The 19,732-nt window shown below is 36.9% G+C and overlaps 1 protein-coding gene and 2 long non-coding RNA genes across 3 annotated transcripts in view; 1 reads left to right on the top strand and 2 right to left on the bottom strand.

Annotated features, from left to right (window-relative positions):
* Positions 1-236, bottom strand: part of LOC308701967 — a 756,660-nt gene extending 756,424 nt beyond the window's left edge. The window contains exon 1 of the long non-coding RNA XR_014031544.1: positions 90-236. This is a non-coding gene — a long non-coding RNA (uncharacterized lncRNA). The remainder of the gene's footprint in view (positions 1-89) is intronic.
* Positions 237-5,560: 5,324 nt separating this feature from the next.
* On the bottom strand, positions 5,561-17,653 carry LOC308701887 (uncharacterized protein). The gene is made up of 10 exons (XM_081384359.1): positions 17,370-17,653; positions 9,892-10,215; positions 9,112-9,462; positions 8,617-8,732; positions 7,629-8,151; positions 7,452-7,531; positions 7,198-7,318; positions 7,004-7,083; positions 6,666-6,780; positions 5,561-6,085 (listed from the first exon to the last, which is right to left on the bottom strand). Exons 1-5 carry the CDS (start codon positions 17,419-17,421, stop codon positions 7,999-8,001), a joined length of 996 nt encoding a protein of 331 aa, XP_081240485.1. The 5' UTR covers positions 17,422-17,653; the 3' UTR covers positions 5,561-6,085; positions 6,666-6,780; positions 7,004-7,083; positions 7,198-7,318; positions 7,452-7,531; positions 7,629-7,998.
* Positions 11,943-15,285, top strand: LOC308701554. The gene is made up of 6 exons (XR_014031470.1): positions 11,943-12,190; positions 12,372-12,436; positions 12,708-12,763; positions 13,156-13,196; positions 13,624-13,734; positions 14,282-15,285. It is a non-coding gene; the product is annotated as an uncharacterized lncRNA (long non-coding RNA).
* Positions 17,654-19,732: the final 2,079 nt, after the last annotated feature.

Raw genomic sequence — 19,732 nt, forward strand, 5'->3', positions numbered from 1 at the left:
ACACAGTTCCGGTTCCTTTTGTTTTTCTGTATTTGTGTTAAAAAATAAAATATTGTATATCTTGCTGAGTAAAGCTCTTAAGCCCTCACCTTGTTGTTGTGGGTAAATCAATATTTTGCTGTCTTCTTTTGCCTGAAGGCTTTACGGTAATCAACATTACGGTAATGAACAAACCTTAGAAAATACTGATGAAACTTGCTCCAAACACAAGTTTAGACTCCACTATTGTCTGTCAGTATTGCTGGAGTTTTTATTTCAAACCTAATTTGACCTTTAAACACTGGACAGGGCAAACATGATCTTGATTGATGGGAATTTCATCACCATTATTTGTTATTTGCAAATATTCAAAAAGGAAAACATAAGTCCAGTTTCTACCACACCTGAGCTCCTTTATTCAGTTTTTTAAAATTATGTCAAATATTGTGTCGTGATTCACAGTGTTGATTTGATTGTTTTACTCTAGATTGGTGGTTGTCAGATCGGGTTTGTCACAGGGTAAGCCTGTGACTATGCACGGACTGAATACGCACACACACACGCACATTTCATACATACACCGGCGTCATGTTAACACGGTCTGTTTGCCGGCACTGACAATCATGTATAGACGGACTTGTGTAGAATTTGATGTTATTGTATGTTTAAAGGTGTGTTGTGGTACGTGCTGTATGTTGGTACCTGGTTTACGTGAGTTATATGGGGAATCAGTGGCTGTAACATCAGTGTATAACATGATAGGATGTTGTCTTATGTACAGAAATAAATCACCTCACCATTATTATTTGGTTTATATGGTTTATTAAGTACATAATATTGTACTTTTAACTGTACACAGGTTTTTGTACTTTTGTAACTTTTAACACAGTTAAAAGTACACAGGTACGTCCTGTATGTTGGTACCTGGTTTACGTGAGTTATATGGGGAATCAGTGGCTGTAACATCAGTGTATATAACATGATAGGATGTTGTCTTATGTACAGAAATAAATCACCTCACCATAGTGATGTTACATATGACACTGAAGCTTCGATGCGCCGCATCATGCGCGTATCACATAAGCGACACAATTTTTAGTGAAGCCCCGTATCGAGGCGTGTGTCGGTTTACTAGAGTCACGTGACCGATGACAAACGAAGCCTTTCTGTCCAGTCACGTGCGTGTTTCGCTTCGGGTGTCATAAGGCTCGAACTTCAGATCGTATTTAACGAGTCATTGTTGCCTCAGTCTGGTTGATATTTTCAATTATTGATATTGACATTTAATAACAGATGATCCTATCAGACAATGTCCTTATTCATTGTGTGTGTGTGTGTGTGTGTGTGTGTGTGTGTGTGTGTGTGTGTGTGTGTGTGTGTGTGTAGAAAGAGAGAGAGAGAGAGAGAGAGAGAGAGAGAGAGAGAGAGAGAGAGAGAGAGAGAGAGAGAGAGTAGGCCTACATTAAATTTTATTGAATCATAAGCTTATAAGCTATTATATTTTATTGTCACACTTTAATGGGAAAATGATTTTTTTTTAATGAACAAATCAAACACAAACATGTAAGGCTTTTATTTGTACACATAACATTGAAACTATGGAGTGTGTTGTGGTTGCTTCATCTGCCAGAGCTTCTAACACAGGCTTCTGGCTGCTTTATTTTAAATAAGCGCCAGATGGCGCTGTTCTCAGCGCTGTTCTCGACACTCTCGAAGCTTTGAATCTTTTCCCGGAACAGTCAGGGGAAAGCCTCAGTGATTCATGAGGCTTCATTTCCCCATCCCTACCTCACCATTATTATTTGGTTTATATGGTTTATTAAGTACAGTGTTAAGAGTGATACAAATATACTTACGACATTTGACGAGTCATTTGCCAAACCTGTTCAGTTAAAAATCAGGTCTATTTTGGTGTTCGCGCCATCTTGGTAGTCCGTGTGTGTGACGTCACCGGGGGTTCCATCCGTCATAGCTGTACGAAAGAAATGTTTTATGAGTTATTTGTTTTATTATTTGTGTGTACATAATGTGTGTGTTATGTGTGTATCTGCAGATATGAGTTGTTGTATTATTGTTATTATTATATGTATATGTGATTAATGTGACACAATTACCTTTTCAAATGGTATGTCCCGGACCAGGGGAGGAGTTAGGCCTATAAAAAGGCTCCAGAAATTTTGTATGGAAATGGGAAGTGCTGTTTGTGTCGTGCGGCTGCACATACAAGTCAGAGTTTGTCTTGTTAATATAATTTATTTTGATTATGTGTCTGGTGCAGTTTGTATTTTGTTGTATTTAAGTTTTTTTTTTTTTGTGTGTGTTTTTTTTTTCCCCAATTATTGAGTGACTCATCGTGTGGCAAATAAAATGTAATCTTGAACCTGACCAATGGCTTCCTCTGTCACTTTGGGCCTCCATCTGCTACTACTATCTTAACAGGGTTGGATCAAATTGAATTGTCACTCGCATGTAGACCATCAATTCTTGCCGTTCACGATCAATGTAAGAATGCAGAAAATGCAGTAGGGTCTAATGATTAGACACACAGACTATAATAAAACTTTGTCAGAAAGGAGATTTAGAACATCCCAAATGTAAAATATTTTTTACACAGTGGGGTGATGTACCACATGAGGGCGCTCCACATTATGAGAACCATTTGCTCTAAATACACAAAATGTGATTCTTAGTTATAAAACAATTCTGTTCATGAATATTGATTTATCCATGATTTATTGATCTCAATGTATGGACATGAAAATGAAACAAAATATCTAAGTGCTGGCATGACTGTACTTCTCACTTACACTTTTAATTATAATAAAACTAAACAAAATGATTTTCAGTGTGGATGGATGTCCTTCTTACCTCTGTTAAGTGAGACGAAAGTCACTGTGCGGTCCCGTGGTGAAATGATGTCCAACCTAGTGGTCCTGGAGCGAACCGTTCCTATGCTTTGCATTCGGGGACGGTCACAGCTTCCCATTTGGGCTGTCCATGTCGCCCTGCCACCCTTACCCCTCTGTGGGAAGTGGGTGTTCGCATCCTCAACTATATTGATGACTGGCTCACCCTGGCCCACTTGCGAGATCAGTTGTGTGAACACAGGGACCTGGTGCTCAGTGCTGAGTTCATTCAAAAGCAGGACAGCGGTCCCACTGAAACAATTTCAGAGGCTCCTGGGGCATATGGCATCCGAAGCCACGGACACACTGCTCGGATTGCTTCATTCAAGACCATTTCAACAGTGGCTACACAACCGAGTCCCACGAGATGGGCATGGCACTGTGGCACAATCCGGATGACTATCACTATCGGGCTTTCAGCCTGCGGTCAGACCTTGCTTTTCTACGGGCCAGAGTTTCTCTACAAGTGTCCAGGAATGTTGTTGTCTCAACAGATGCCTCCACCACCGGCTGGGGTGCCGTGGTCAACTTGCATGCAGCCTCGGCCTCCTGGGCGGGACCTCGACTGCGGTGGCATATAGATTGCCTCGAGTTAATAGCAGTATTCCTTGCCCTCGGTCGGTTTCTCCCATTGCTGCAGGATGCATATACTGGTCCGGACGGACAACACATTGACCATTGCGTACATCATTCTCGAAGGTTGTCTACGCTCCCGTTGCATGTTGTAACTCGCCCACCATCTCCTCTTCTGGCTTTTGAGCTCAAATGTGCAGCTGACGCGCTCACTGCAGCTCACACTCCCAGGAGAGTGGAGACTCCACCCCCAGTAAGGTTGCTTAAAGGCGCTTTGGAGTTGCTCAGGTGGACCTGTTTGCCACTACGGACACGTCCCACTGCCAGTTGTTCTATTCCCTGACTGAGGGATCCTCGACAAGGATGCACTGGCACACAGTGGCTCCCAGTGAGCCTATACTCGCACAGACCCTGTGCAAGATCAGGGAGGATTGAAGAGCAGGTCTTGATGGTTGCACCATACTGGCCCACCCGGACCTGGTTCCCAGAACTCAAGCTCCTTGCGACAGACCTTCCTTGGTGGATTCCCCTTTCTCAGGAACGGAGCATCATAAGGTGCCCACGTTAAGACTTCTAGAACCTCTACGTGTGGTCTCTGGAAAGGACGCAGAGGTTTTTAGTGACCTACCCTCAGTGGTAGTAGACACTCTCACTTCAGCTAGAGCCCCCTCTACGAGGCGTGCTTATGCTTGGAAGTGGAACCTGTTTGTTGAATCGGGCTCTTCTCACCAGGAGGACCCCCGTAAATGTCCAATCAGAGTCATTCTTTCCTTTCTGCAAGAAGGGTTGGAGTGAAGGCTGTCTCCCTCCACCCTGAAAATGTATGTTACTGCTATCATCTTACATCACAATGCAGTAGAAGGTAAGTCGGTGGGAAAGCACGACCTATTAATCAGGTTCCTGAGAGGAGCGAGAAGGTTGAACCCTCATTGACCTCGCCTCATCCCCTATTGGGACCGCTGTCTTACCGGCCCTGCAGAGAGCTACCTTTGCAGTCAATTGAGATTCATATCCAAAATATAAGTAATACAAATGTTAGTAGTTAACTGCATGAAACAAGTTGACTGTTGATTAACCAAGCTCTCCATTAAACGACCCTAACAGCCCTAAAATTGAATAAAATATAAAATATTATAGACACTTCATATTTGATAGTTTTAGATGATAATTGCATTTAACAGATTACACCTTCAATAAAACATTTGCAATTGTTTTGTAAAAAGTGTTTTTTATGCATGTTTGGACTGAGTTTTCCCTGCATTTACACTCTTCTGACCAGCAGGGGTCACCAACAGTGAATCATTTTGTGAAGCAAAATGAAAAGCTTTGTTTCTCCTATCATAGCAACAGATGGCAGACTGTCTGAGGCAGGACATTATGAGAAGAGAAACCTCCAAGTTTCTGCTTGCTGTGCTTCTTTGGCAGCAGCACAGCGGAAAACAGAATAGAGAGGGAGAGAACAGACAGTAAAACAAACTCAGCCGCCCATCGATCATGACATTACAAGACGTAACAACAACCATTATAAAGTTGCTATAAAGTAGCATCAGTGTTGAAATCATTTATAATGCAATGTATTATATATTATATATTAGAACTTATATATTATATATCAATATTATCAACAACAATATTTTAAATACATACAGATTCCAGCCATTATGAATGAATCATCACAGTAAATTTTAAATCCGGAAATCAACACCAATAGAGTTAATTTCAACACTTTAAAAGTGTATATATGGGAACCACCCACAAAGTGTTAGTTCAACACTTTCAAAAGTGTTGCCTCTCGCAACACCAACACAGTGTTACAATATGAACACTAAGAGAGTAAAATATTAACACCAATGCAGAGAACAACAACACTGTTACAGAGCTGGGTGCAGTTAAAATTCTACACTGTTCTGGTGTTGACCTAACACTTTTAATAGAATGGAAATCACAATCTTCTCAACCTTATAGGAGTCAAATATTACACCATCCTGGTGTTGATAAAACACATAACAGGGAGTTACCAGTTTTTCTTATTAGTGTTCTGCATCTGCCACTTTAAAGAACTGTAAAATAAACTCTTTGAAATAAACACGTCACTCTATTTTACTCTTTCAAACCTTTATTTCAAAACAATCCAGAAAGTTCAATTGTAACCTCAGTCTGAGATCATAGTAGAATTCTGTTCATTGTAAAGTTAAAAATAAAGGCAAAGTAATTGTCACAATAAAAACAAGCAGTTGTTTTAACAAACTAGTTTATTAACTAACAAGCCCCTTTACATCATAGGTTAACTTTTAAAATAAATGATAAAGGCACAATATAGGCATTTCTGTCACCAGAATTATATAAAAGCTGCTTATTCAAATGGTCTGGAATACCTCAAGTCCTGTACATGTCAGTGAATGTAAGTCCTGTGTCAGTGAAGTTGATTCAGTAGTAGTACCTTCGACTTTGCAACAGTACAGCAGTGCTTGGGTCAACAACATTCAGCAGATGAGAAACAATTTCAGAATATGAGTGGATCAGTTGTGTCCAGTTGCTAACAGTAAAGTTCAGTGCATAGTTGTTTCACAGAGAAGGAAAGGCTGTGCAGATCCAACTTTATCGTAATATCCTGGAGTGCTGGTTCCCTAGACAACACAAAACCAGACCAATTATAATCAATACAATTTGTGTTTTATAAATACAGCAAGTTTATGGTGGAAAAAGTTCAACCAACTTCCGTGACTCAAACAAGAAACTATTTTGGTAAGATTAAGACTTGAATTTACTGATTTCCAAGTAAATTAAAGACTTTATTCATCCAAAAATTTGTATTCTGTCATTAATTATTCACCCTTATGTTGTTCCAAACCAGTAAGAGTTTTGCTCATCTTCGGACCACTTAATGAAGTTATTTTTAATGAAATCTAAGAGATTTCTGTCCCTTGATCGACAGCCTATTCAATTACCACTTCCAAAGCCACGGAAAGGTATAAAGAAAATCACAAGTAATCCATGTGACTCCAGTGGTTTGACCTCAATTTGACGACTTTTTTTACGCCAATTTTAACTCAACTTTATTTACAAAATATTAATCTTCAATGCACAATCACACAACAACATCCGCTCTCGCATTAACAACATGCACGTGTTGTAATTATCTCATGAACGCATGTTGGAAATGTATATTTTATAAATTAAGTGGTAAATGTTTTTTGCTGCAAACACCTTAAGAAATCTCACTAATAGTCAGCTGCCGGAAAAATCTTTGCTCCGTTGTTGTGGCTTTGTGATGTTGGGGGCAGGTGATGGGCAGATTTTTCTCAATCAGTTGAGTCTAAAACTAAACAGCAAGAAAACATATACCTGTCAAATCATGAAAAGGTTTGAAACCTCATTTTAAGTAAAAAAAAACAATTTACTTTTGTAAAATAATTTGACTGGACAAATTCAAAATGAGTGATATGAAACACAGAAAATCTACCAAATAGCAACAAAGCTATGATTATTTTTTATGTTTGTGCCCATGATTCTCTCATACATGCATGTTATCTGTTAAATCTTACCATCACCAGGTTCTAGTCTGTACAGTCTTTAAACACCCAGCCTGCTACTCTTAGCTACTTGGTGCATCATAGAAATGCTCCTAGCAAACACAAATAGCAAAATCAATACATTTAAAGCATATCCAAACATCAACCAAAAGTAAATCTGATAAAATACATTTTGCATACATATTTAATCTGAAAGAATTACTTACCAATTTTAAGAAAATTGGTCCTCCAAATAAGGAAATAAAGTGACAATTTCACGTGCATTGTAGGTCCGCAGTTTGTGGAGTTGTTCTTCTGTTTTTCAGTTAACGTTATACGTTAGGTGTGCTGGCAAACGAGAGTAAAAGATAGTTTGAGGATAAATACATAGGCTACTTTATGATATTTGCACGTCACAAATATTATCATAAAACAATATAACATTATAAAACACGTATTGTAATTAAGTTAAAACACTTACTCTGTGGTTTCACTGTTAAAAGCAAACTCCGTGTCTGCACTGCGTCACGAGTCAAAGAAGATGGAGGGCCTAACGTTAGTCTGTGAGAAAGGTTTAAGCGCGCACATCACATAAATATCATTACACAACAATATAATGCCATGAAATATATGTTGTAAATTAGGTAAAAACACTTACTTTCTATTGATACTCATTTTTACTTTTGTGCAAACGCTTTTGGCCTGTTTGCATTTGCTTCGCTGTCTGTCCACACGAACGAACCTCGCTCTGTTGTTTTGAAAGGAACAGGAAGTCGCTCGTGCTATTCGTTGTTGTCGATTTTGAGGATTCTGATTGGCTTGCATGGCTTTATCCTTCTCCCTAGACTGCTGCCCATAGGTTTGGCATAGTTATTATGTTGCTCGACGGCGTATTTATGCGGGTTGATGTAAACGACAACTTTTTTTGAAACCGATGTTGTGTGCACAATGTTATTTTTGAAAACGGAGGAGGGGAAATATTTGTTTCTCTAAATACCCGGCTATGTGTAAATGTGGCCTTAATGATGTTACATGTCCTCCAATGGAATGTCATTGGGATCATGTGGTGGGTTATCAGCATCACCCTCACCCTCCTGAATGTCATTGGGGTCAGGTGGTGGGTTATCAGCATCATCCTGAATGACACTGGGGTCAGGTGGTGGGTTATCAGCATCATCCTCCTGTAAGAAACACAGATTTACAGAAGGTTAAAGTAATGAGAAGAAATTATGTTTCAGATACCAAAACACAAATACTACTACAGGTTTGTGTTTTATGTTCAGAGGTTTTCAGTTCCTTAATATTAAACACTGTCTATAAACTGCATCAAACTGTCATCTCCTGTACTTCATATTACAAAATTACGTATTACGATTTCAATATCACATCAAGAATGCTTAACTGTTGTATTGGCATTTTCTTACAAAACTTGCTATCTGACAAGAGTCGCACTTTATGTTTTTATATGAATTTCTTATTTAGTTAATTTTGGAGTTATTTGTGTTTTTGATAGTTTTGACTGCCTCACTGGTGAACTGTAGTGTTAAAAATAAAGGACAAAAAATTACTTTTCATTCACAGTTTACATTTATGTTTGTATACAGAAATTAATATTCCTTGTTAACTCAGCTATTTGTAATAATTACGTTCTGTTGTACTGGTGTATAGATCTTGTGGCGATAGTAAATCACACCAGCAGCTGCAGAAAACAGCAGAACAGCAACAACGATTCCTGCTACAGCAGCTGGAGACCGACCCGAACCTGGAACAGATGAAGACACCCAGTTGCTGTTACATACAGGTTGACTGATAATACACCCAGTGTTTAACAATATCTTTGACTCATATTTACACCTTTCTACCTTATACATACACCTTTCTGGTCATTAGTTGTATGATATTGATTTAACTTATAAATGGCACACTCTCTTGTTTTTAACAACAGCAGTTAAAATCACAATATTCACAGGAAAACTGCATTTTTCAAGTTAATAACTTTAGTCAAAGTGTCATTGAGTCAAAGTTTGCTTTTTTAAACTGTCCATACCCATCAGTTATTGGGTTGATTTAAAAATATTGAACTTTTTTTTTTTTTTTTTTCTCAAAAGAAAATGGATTTAATGGCTGAATTATACACTCACCAATGACAGTAAGGTTGAATCTCTTCACTCTAGTGATGTTGAAGCTGCTGTTGATGATGATGATCAGTAGTTTATATTCTCCAGAGTCTGTATTTCTGGTGTTTGTGATGGTCAGAGATCCAGTCTGATGATCCAGCTTCAGTCTGTCTCTGAATCTTCCATCACCATCTTCACACTGAACATCTGTACAGGTATAACCGAGATCTCCACTGATTTGAGCGATGAGAATGTCATTAAAATACCACGTCATCAAATCATTCGTGTTTTTTATTACACCAGGATCTAAAGTAACAGATTCTCCCTCCTTCACTGACTTTCTCTTCACTTCATCTCGTTCTGCAGCAGAAACACCTGAAACACAAACCAACAGATGATTAAAGTTCTAGATGAAAACAACATGAGACACAACATGAGAGAACGAATGAAATTGCATAAACCCTTCCTTAACTTTCGATCTGAAAAGAAACAATTAGTTTTGTACTCAAACCCATTTTATATATTTTATATAAAATCCTCATTTAAACAGATAATAACAGAAGCTGATCAGAGATGTGTGATTAAACACGTCATCTCCCTCTGAGCTCAACTGCAGCTTCCTATGAAAAAAACTGTTAAAACTAATAACTTGTCAATGGAAAAACTGTACGAGATCTGAATACTGAATAATAACTGAGAAAAAAAAGAAAAGAAAATAACCGAATATCATTGGGGAAAAAATCTGGCAAATTAACAATATAGCTTAAACATATATAAACTGCATTTAAACATTCACTAACTCACCATGAACAGAAACACTGAAGATATGTCCACTAATGCTGATGCTGATGATCTTCAGTTCATAAACTCCAGTGTCTGTGTTTGTGATGTTCATGATGGTCAGAGATCCAGTCCGATTATCCAGCTTCAGTCTGTCTCTGAATCTCTCAGTGCCTTCATTACACTGAACATCTGTACAGGTCTTATTGAGATCTCCATTGATTTGAGCGATGCGAATGTCATTAAAATACCATTTAATATCTTCTTTTTGGATTATTTGAACACCAGTGTTTAGAGTGACTGAATCTCCCTCCAGCACTGACACATCTGATCCAACACCGAAAACACCTGGAGAAGAAATGAACAGTTTTTCTACAATATATTTTTAATCCTGGTGTTTGAATCTCCCACATAAACAGTGTTTACATTACACTTTATTAATTTGGCAGATGTTTTTATCCAAAGCGACTCACATTACATTCAAGCTACATTTGATCAGCTGATGTAAAATACATCAACTAGGGCTCTCAAAATCAACACTTTAAAAGCATGCAATTTATTTCAGTTTAACTCGTAAAAAATATTTAACGCAGTTAACACAGCATCTGTTTTTTTTTTTTCTTTCTGGCATCCTCTTTGACTATATCGTTACATTATATGATGATGCTATAATTCATATAAGTGCTATTAAACCATTTAAGCACGATGCAGAAAAACCCAAATATGTAGGCCTACTTGCGCATCTGTGAAGCGTCTCTATATAAATAAACACCCGAAGCGTGCACAGAAAGTCACTTCAGATAGTGCGCCAGCACCACATTGAGTTCTCTTTAGCTCTTGAACAGGCAAAAACACACAAAATTATTTTAATAATAATAATAATAAATGCCCGTTATGATTTAAAAAGGACACGCAACAGGAACGAGTGCAGTTGACAATTGAAGGGGACAAGCTTCCCAGCAAACACAGAACGTTCCCCTAACGTTCCCGTTTGGTTCCCATTTGGTTATTTTTTTGGGAACCAAACAAGAACGTTCTGGGAACGTTCCCTGTAGGTTATTTTTAGGATCTTTGTTTATAACATTAAGGGAACGTTCCCAGAACGTTCCCTGTAGGTTATTTTTAGGTTTAAATTTATAACCTAAAGAGAACGTTCTGGGAACATTCCCTGTAGGTTATTTTTTGGATATATTTTTATAACTTTAAGGGAACGTTCCCAGAACGTTCCCTGTAGGTTATTTTTAGGTTTAAATTTATAACCTAAAGAGAACGTTCTGGGAACATTCCCTGTAGGTTATTTTTAGGATCTATTTTTATAACTTTAAGGGAACGTTCCCAGAACGTTCCCTGTAGGTTATTTTTAGGTTTAAATTTATAACCTAAAGAGAACGTTCTGGGAACGTTCCCTGCAGGTTGTTATTTAATAACCTAAAGAGAACCTTCCCAGAACGTTCCCTGCAGGTTATTTTTAGGTTTAATTTTTATAACCTAAAGAGAACCTTCCCAGAACGTTTCCTTGCAGGTTTTAGGTTTTATTTGTATAACCTAAAGAGAACGTTCTGGGAACGTTCTCTGCAGGTTATTATTTTAATATCACTTAGCCTACTATTAACAGGCAGATTACCAACTGACAACGTCGTCAGTACGGTCCCCTAAGGTTATAAGATAACCAACAACGTTCAGATCTATTCGCAATAACTTTTTATTAATGATATTTTAAATTATGTTATATTTTAATTCTATATGTTTATTTAAATGCTGCATGACTTTGAAGTGTTTTAATGCGCATGCGCGTGATCAAACACTGGAGCACGTGCGGTGCGCTGCTCGAGAGCAGATGGAAACGTCATCGACAACTGACAAACAACAAAACTCCCGTCTCTCGCTGTTGGTTTCACTGCTTTCAGGTAAGTTTAGACAACAAAATCTCACAAATAATACACACAAACGCCCCTGACACATTTCTTACGTGTAATTGACACGCTTCTGTTAAATATTTATTTTAAAGAAATGATTTTATGTCTTTGAAAAAGTCCGTTAGCATCTACGCTAGCTAACCGGTTTCAAAAGACAACGTTAGGCCTAAGTTACGTTAAGTTGAGGTCTTATTTATGAAAGTTTGGGTTTTTAAACACATATTTAGTGTAGATAACAGTTTTTGATAGTTTTGCTGGTAATTTGTCAATGGGAAGTAAGCTAATTTATTTAGGCTAACCAAAAAGAATGCACTGTATTGTTAACTTAATCAGTGACGTTACTTACCAATATTGCTAAAATGTGATTTCAGAATAGCGAGAGAAAAAATAAAACTCTACAACAAGGGGTGAGTTATTGTTTAATCATGATGATAATTCCATATGCATTTATTTCACAATATATTATCTTAAGATTTGTATATGTTTATCTTTTCTGCATTTCACCTCTGTTCTAGCTTGGTTCCTTGTAATAAACCTATCACATGTAATATTTTTGGCTCTGTGACAAACAGCATGTTATGTTCCTAGATCATCATGCTGTGATGGCCTGCTGCACTCCCTGTCCAAGAAAATCTCTATGAACCATATGACTAGTAAGCAAAACCACCTCAAACATGCAGTGCACTGCTGTCCAAAGGTTTGGGGTCTGTAAGATTTATGCTTCTGAAATAAGTCTCACATTTTAAAATCATTAACCCCAAGTTTTTTCAGTGAGATTGTCCTTGAGAAGCCTGTAAGCTAAATAATCAGCTAAATAATAGGCGACTAATACAATATTATAATGGTCATAGTTATAATAATTCATTTAACTATTATGATAACATGATATCCTGATGATTACTATATTTTATTTTATTTCTTTAGGTCTGTTTTGAATTATGTTGGCCAATGAGACTGACAACATACTGTCCAACTCAAAGGTATTTATGTATTTTTTTATTTTTTTTTATTGATCAATACTGAAATTCTTTGTACTTCTAAATGCGGTTCAGGGGGTCGACAACTTTAGGCAGTTATTTTTCACAGATTTATTTATTTAATGTTTATTTGACAGGGACAAATGCATAGAACATTGCTTTATAAAAAATACAAAGTAGATGCCATGCATACAGGTTTATAGCCATGACTAATTTGCAACCCCTAGATATCTTGGGCAGCTGTGGCTCATACTCTTAGCCTTTAAAAATGTTTGAATTGATATCCCCAATGCAATATCAGGGGGTAAATATATCATTAGAGTTCTTAAAGTTATGGCTTTGCTCTTGTTACCAGATGAGATAAAATCCCTATTGTTTGGCCCTGTATTCTTCAGGACAAGACCTTGATGCCATCCACAGTCAGTAAATGAAGAAGGTGAGTTTAGCCGAATTCAGTTCTCTTTCACTTTTTTTTTACAGACACGTGCACGCAAAATGAAGTCAAAATGGCGAGTTTCCTCTTGTCTTGTGTTTTAAACAGAAAGAAAACGGATGCGTGTCATTTATATTAGTTCTGCGCATTCGTCTTAAAGGGACAGCAGCCTAACGTACCCGCAGCTGCTTGTGTCGCCAATGGTGATCAAACATCAAAAGAGAGAATGACTTGTAGCTTTAGCAAAGATACATTAATTTTATAGTTATTTTATTTTTACACTGAAGACTTATTTTACATTTTGATAAATCAATTTCTGTACCTGATAAGTTAGATTTAACTGAAAAACATAATGCACTGCTTATTTCAACTGTGTTTTTCTTCTATTGTATTTATCTATGCTTGTTATCTATTGTAATTTTCTATGCAGGTTCACTCCTCTACAAAATCCCCCCAATAGAGGTTATGCGGAGCGCCCAGCGGTTGAACCGGAAAGAGGTCTAAGCATTTCCGCTTTTCACTTCCGTACACATCTGCAGCGGTAGGTGATCTCTGAGTTTACTGTTAATTTTTGCTTATTACACTAAAATTCTTACTTCTGTTTTAATTAAAATGTCACGAAGGCTAAAATATCAGAAAAGGGAACATCCGAACAGCAGTTTTTGTTGTGTGCCGGTCTGCTCTATGTCGGGGAAAATGAGTAGTACAAATAGGTTCTGTACTCATAAAGTGACGTCAACATCAGCAGTAGCATTCGCCGTCAGGCAAGTGTTATTTAAATAAACTCCTGATGTACTTACAAACTTTCCAATGCCTCGTTTAATGAGTACAGAACCTATTTGTACTACTGTAGTAGTTTGGTACCATTCTGGGCATTATTAGTGGGGTAATTTACCAGATACAAACCTGGAGCCGTTAGCGCATGCACTAAACCATACGGCTGATATCTCTAAATAAACTCTAAATTTTTCAATATTGTGCAGCACTAATATTGAGCATATCTTAAAGTGAACCTGGAATGATAATTTGTGATACCAGATGAGATGTATGTATGATAGATTTTGAACTGTACTATTTTTTTATTTCAGGTTTTCTGGGATCCCAGCGGAAGGCATCAAGGCATCAGATGTTGGCCTGGACAGATGCACCTGTAAACTACACCGACCTTTGCTTTTGCATGGATGGCTGATTATTACCATGTTCTGTGAGGGTTTCATTATAGCAAAACTGAGCACCTGTGACAGTGGAATTTGTAGGTGTAAAGTCACAGAGATTAAAAAAAAAAAATTGATAGCAGTTTCAAACTTTTTTTCACTTTCTTTCTCATAAACAACACAGCAGTTACAGGTTTTCAAATTCTTCATTGGAGGTGAGACTTATACATAAAAGGTAGAGCGAATTCGCAGGTCAGAGTTCACTAGACTTAAATATTATTTTCTCTGTTTTTTATTTGACTTCAGAGAGAGAGGCTTAATATGGGTATCCTTACCCCTATATAAAACATTCCTTTTTTGATTTGTAGTCTGAAATAATAAATAGTGCAATATAAATAAATGCAATGTATTGTTTTGAAATATATAAATTTTTCTATACACATTGATGCTGAAATATCTGAATAAATACATGATACCAGCAGCGCTCGTGCTCATATCTCCTACAGCTTGTGATCCCAATTGTGATCCACAATCCCACCTCACTCTTTTCATTTGCTCCAGATGAATATTAATGCCATTACAGGGCTTGAATTTTGGCATGGGATTGTGTGTCCATGTAACGCGTTGTCTTTTTATTTTCTTGTTAAATTTGCAGATGGTGTTGGGAGTTTAAATGTTTTGAGCGGAGTGAAGATTGGCACATTCATGTATATTGTATATAAATGAATACTTTTTCAACTTTATAGCCAAAGTTATAGGCTACAGTTTGCAAAAAGATCGTTTTAATTAAAATGTTTGTGCAGTTTTATTTGAAATATTTTCATGTTTGAAATATTAAATGTAAATTACTGTTCCTGAATACATTTTGCTAACGCTGTTTTTAATGACTTATTTTAGGTTGATAATTAAACAATGAATAAACAAAAACATGGATTGTGTGCTGATTTATTTATTTAATACAAACTGATTGATTTACTTATTAGTGATAGTTTCTGTAAATTCAATTTATTGTAATAATATATTCATAGGATTCTTAAGTGTTTGAACAATAAACAATGTAGAATATGTTGTTTGTAGACCTACAATTTGTGTACAGGCATATCAGGATGTGTAGACGTTAGGAGAACGTTCCGGGAACGTTCTGGGAACCTTTCGGCAACGTTCCGGGAACGTTCCCCTAACCTTCCGGGAACGTTACGAGAACCTTGCGGGAACCTTTCGGGAACGTTCTGGGAACCTTTCGGGAACGTTCCGGGAACGTTCCCCTAACCTATAGGGAACGTTCTATTAACGTAAAGAAAACTTTCCTGGCTAACCAATAGGGAACGTTCTTGGGAACGTTCTGGGAACGTTCTGGGAACCAAAAACTAACGTTCCCAGAACGTTCCCAGAACGTTAAATTGTTAGCTGGGTTTACACTAAGTTGAACAGCTAAATTATCTACATTTTAACATGCCTCTGGTCGTAGAGATGTTTAGATGGATACTGAGGCTTTTTAAGTTGGGTAGAATCTGTGATCTGTTACATTCAAAGTTTTAGCCTTTTTGTTACAAGAGGTTGACAAGGATTTAATATAGACCGTTCTTGTCTGTACTTGTGTTCTTGTGGACTTGTGAAACGTCATCAGTCGCTGCCCAAGTACTGTCCCAATACACAAGTTTGCATTTTGGCAAGAACGGTTAAAAATCCCGTAAGTGTTCTTGACACGCCCATTTTACCGAGGATGCAACGGTTGGTAACTTGTGTGAACTTGACGGTAGAAATATCTTGGCATTCGAGGAAGGAGAGGCAGGTCAATACAAGTCGTTTTCCTACAATTCCGTAAGCTATATTTCATCACTAAATTCACTTCTGAGAACATTTGATGCGAGAAATCAACTGTGTAGATTTCAAATATTGGCATTTTTACGAAAATTTATGGCGAATCGAAAATGTAATAACGAGAATAACCAAGAATAACGGCCAATAATAATGTCAATAATTCTCGTTATGTTTAGGTACTGCGTCTGTGCGGGGGTATTATTGCGCAATACCAGCAAGAACACATCGTCTCAAGCTGTCAGCAGCGTTCTGTGTGCTCGTCACCTTGTGAGTTCATTCTTCCAAGAACAACTAGCAAGAGCGTTCTCCCCAAGAACACAAGTCTTGCATTCTTGGTTTTGAGAAACACCCAGAATGCATTCAACCTCACACTTAGATCTACATAAGTAAAATGTATTATTATTATTATTATTATTATATAAAAATAGGTTTTAATTTAATTGAACAAGTATTTCACTTTCATTGGAATTAACAGTAGTCAAGTTTCAATTGTCAACTCTGAAACTTCCATAACAACACGTTGTAACTGTTAGAATCCTGACAGATAGCTTGACAACAACACATTCCATAACATATGTCATGTAATATTATGTTAAAATATGTTTAAGACTAAACTTAACTTGTGCCTCATGTCTCACTTTACCCCACCGCCACATTAAAAAAAAAAAAAAAAAAAAAAGATCTCTCTAAGCAATTCAGGCTATCTTCAGCTAGAATCATCACATGGTTAGCCTATATGTTGGTAGTTCATCAACATGTATGATATAAGTTTTTCTACCTGAATCAATTTGCTTTGGCACAACAGTTGATTAAGTTTACAGCAAGAAAAGTTACTTTTACATGCAAAAATATATATTTTTTGTGAAAAAAAAAAACAAACAAAAAAAACATGCTTATTATTAGCCTGTAGACAGCACCCTGAGGTCGTCTCCTCCCAGGGTATGTGATACACGCTCCGAACCATTGATCGGAACAAAATGTTCGTAGGCTATAGGTTTCGAAGCTTCGATGAAGCAGTGTTTTGAAATTGCCATCACCACTCCGTTTTACCAGATTTTGTTTTTGTTTATTTTTCGCTCGAGCGATCGGGTCCAATGCCCTGGTTATCTAATTCTGTGATCCATCACAAATTTAACCCTAATACCTCAACACCTTTCACAGAAATCACCGGGAGTGAGATTGCAATAAATAAAGTTCTTACCATTTTCGAGTAAAATCAAGATCACCCAGAGCGAATTAAAGACAAGCTTCATCTTACTTAGCAGCTTCACGTTTCCCCCATAACTTTTCCAGTCCAGTAAAGTTGGCAATACATTAACAGAACTTCCCGGAATATTAACTCGTGAGCTAGACGTTGTTTCTCAGGGCCGTGCACAGGGGGGTGGCCGCCCTCATCAGCTGAGGTGCCCCTCTCGCCACCCTCCAGAAAATTCCCATAAAAACGTTCTGTTATCACTCCGCTAAAGATCCACTGATTCCGCTAATCCGCTCCGTGTTTTCCTGCTCGCTCCGCAGCGTCACTCGTAGACAAGCATGTGCCCGCTCTCCGACGACAGTTTCAGAATAGAATGTTGTCCCATTCACAGGTCGATTACAAATTACAATCCACATTACAGACAGTAGTCGATCCACAAAATTAGTATTTTGGTAATATGTTTTTGTATTTCTGTCGCAAAATGTTTTGCTCCTGTTCTTCAAATAGTGCTAACAACTTGTGCAACATCCATGTTCTTGGAAGAAAAGCAAATGTGTTTCGTGCCGTTAGCCCCCTTGTAACCTACTATACTAAGGTACTATTCATTTAGATTACAACACATTTAGATAATATATAGTATATTACCTTTTTATTATGTATAATGTTAATATGGTCTCATTAAAATATTATAAATATGATGTATGTTATAGATATATACTAGTAGGCCTATGTCAACTAAGGCAACTGATTATAATGGGAAATATATTTACAGGAGTTAAAGTGGGAAAAACTGTCTGCTAAATATTCTATACATAATGATTTACCCTCTGACTTTCTAGAACTTTGATTAAATGTTTGCAAGAATAGGCTTTGACTTTGCTCTTTCTCACTCTGTTCTTCTAATTTTGTGAAGGCATTGTTTTTTTTTTGTCTACAAAATCTGCCGACAACAGAAAATGTTATTTATTTATTTGTGATTTATTTATTAGTGTTATTTAGATTAGATCAGGTTAAATAATTTGATTGAACAAGAATTCTAATTTTCACTACTCTGAGTGTATGATTGCAGAACAATATATGTTTGAAAATTGATGGAGCAACAGATTTTGTGTGAAAATAAATCAGAAAGGTGGTTTGTTTAAAAATCGTATTAATGTATGAGGTGGCAAGGAGGTACACACGGGGTAAAACCAGCAAGGTAAAGACACAGTAGCCTATTTATAAAAATACTTAAGCTAAATTAATATGCTTTTAATAATGTCTAAGTCGATACTTGTTCAAACCAATCATTTTAGCAAAGTTTATAACATTTTTGGAGTTATTTTGATAAATTAAATAATAAATGTTTGATCAATAAATATAGGCTATCTGTCATAATTTTCATTTTTTATGATCATTTTAAAAATACAGAAACAAGATTCTTGAGATCTTTGTATTTAAATTGCTACATAAGTCTAAAACATTAAAAATAAAAATAAAATAGTAGATTAAATTAGCACAGAATCAACTTTGATCAAGTCAATGATTAGCCAAATTTCCAAGTCCATCATCAAAAGCGTTTATGAAAAAAAGTGCTGAGCAGAATTTGTGCCATCGAGTGGGAAAATAGAGAATTAAGTCAAATGCGCATTTCTTCCCCGGTGTGACTTTATAACTGTTGTAACCTGTATATCATTTCAATATATACTTTAACTATATAATATTAAATTAAATGTCTATACTACTTCCATAGGATGAGGCAGCTCAGAGAGTGAGAGCCCACTGAGCATCAGACAGTTAAACTGGCATTGACATTGAATTATTTAATTGGAGGAGTAGGGTAGAGTGGGGGAAAACGCCCCCCTTAAGGAAAATGTGACATTACAGTGAAACAAAACATAAATGTGACTAGAATTGCCATCCCGGTTTTGAGTGACTATGGCAGGAGTTATTCACCAAATATTAAAATTGCTCAGCCTTCATAATTAATTAGTATTTCCACTGAAAATATTTTTGTACAAAGGGGGCGTTTTGCCCCAGCGGTGGGGTAAAACGCCCCCCAAGGTGGGGTAAAATGCCCCCTTTCTTACCAACCAGTTTGCTTCATAGATCAACAGCAAACTTAACAGACAATAGTTTTTAATCTCTAAAGGTAAAAGGCAAGTAATGTATCAACATGTATATATATTAATATTTATTTCAGAAATGTTCAAAATAGGCAAAATTAACTACCTTCCATCAGTGAGCTAACTGTGCTAGCAAGCTAGCTAGTTAATGCTCACTTGAGGTATTTTTTTCATGTTTTGTTCAAATATTTTGATTTTACCACCTAGTTATACTGCATTAAGTGTAAAACAAAGGATTTGATAGACAGAAATATTTTATTATAG

The sequence above is a fragment of the Scardinius erythrophthalmus genome, assembly GCF_964197995.2.
Source record: "Scardinius erythrophthalmus genome assembly, chromosome: 14".
Lineage (NCBI taxonomy): Eukaryota > Metazoa > Chordata > Actinopteri > Cypriniformes > Leuciscidae > Scardinius > Scardinius erythrophthalmus.

Bases quoted from the DNA above. Each gene is read 5' to 3' on its own strand.
- LOC308701887 (XM_081384359.1), bottom strand. From the start codon at position 17,421: ATGAAGCTTGTCTTTAATTCGCTCTGGGTGATCTTGATTTTACTCGAA. The intron at 10,216-17,369 runs GTAAGAACTTTA...TTTCTTCTCCAG, and splicing joins CTTGATTTTACTCGAAAATG to GTGTTTTCGGTGTTGGATCA. The intron at 9,463-9,891 runs GTGAGTTAGTGA...TTTGTGTTTCAG, and splicing joins CTTCAGTGTTTCTGTTCATG to GTGTTTCTGCTGCAGAACGA.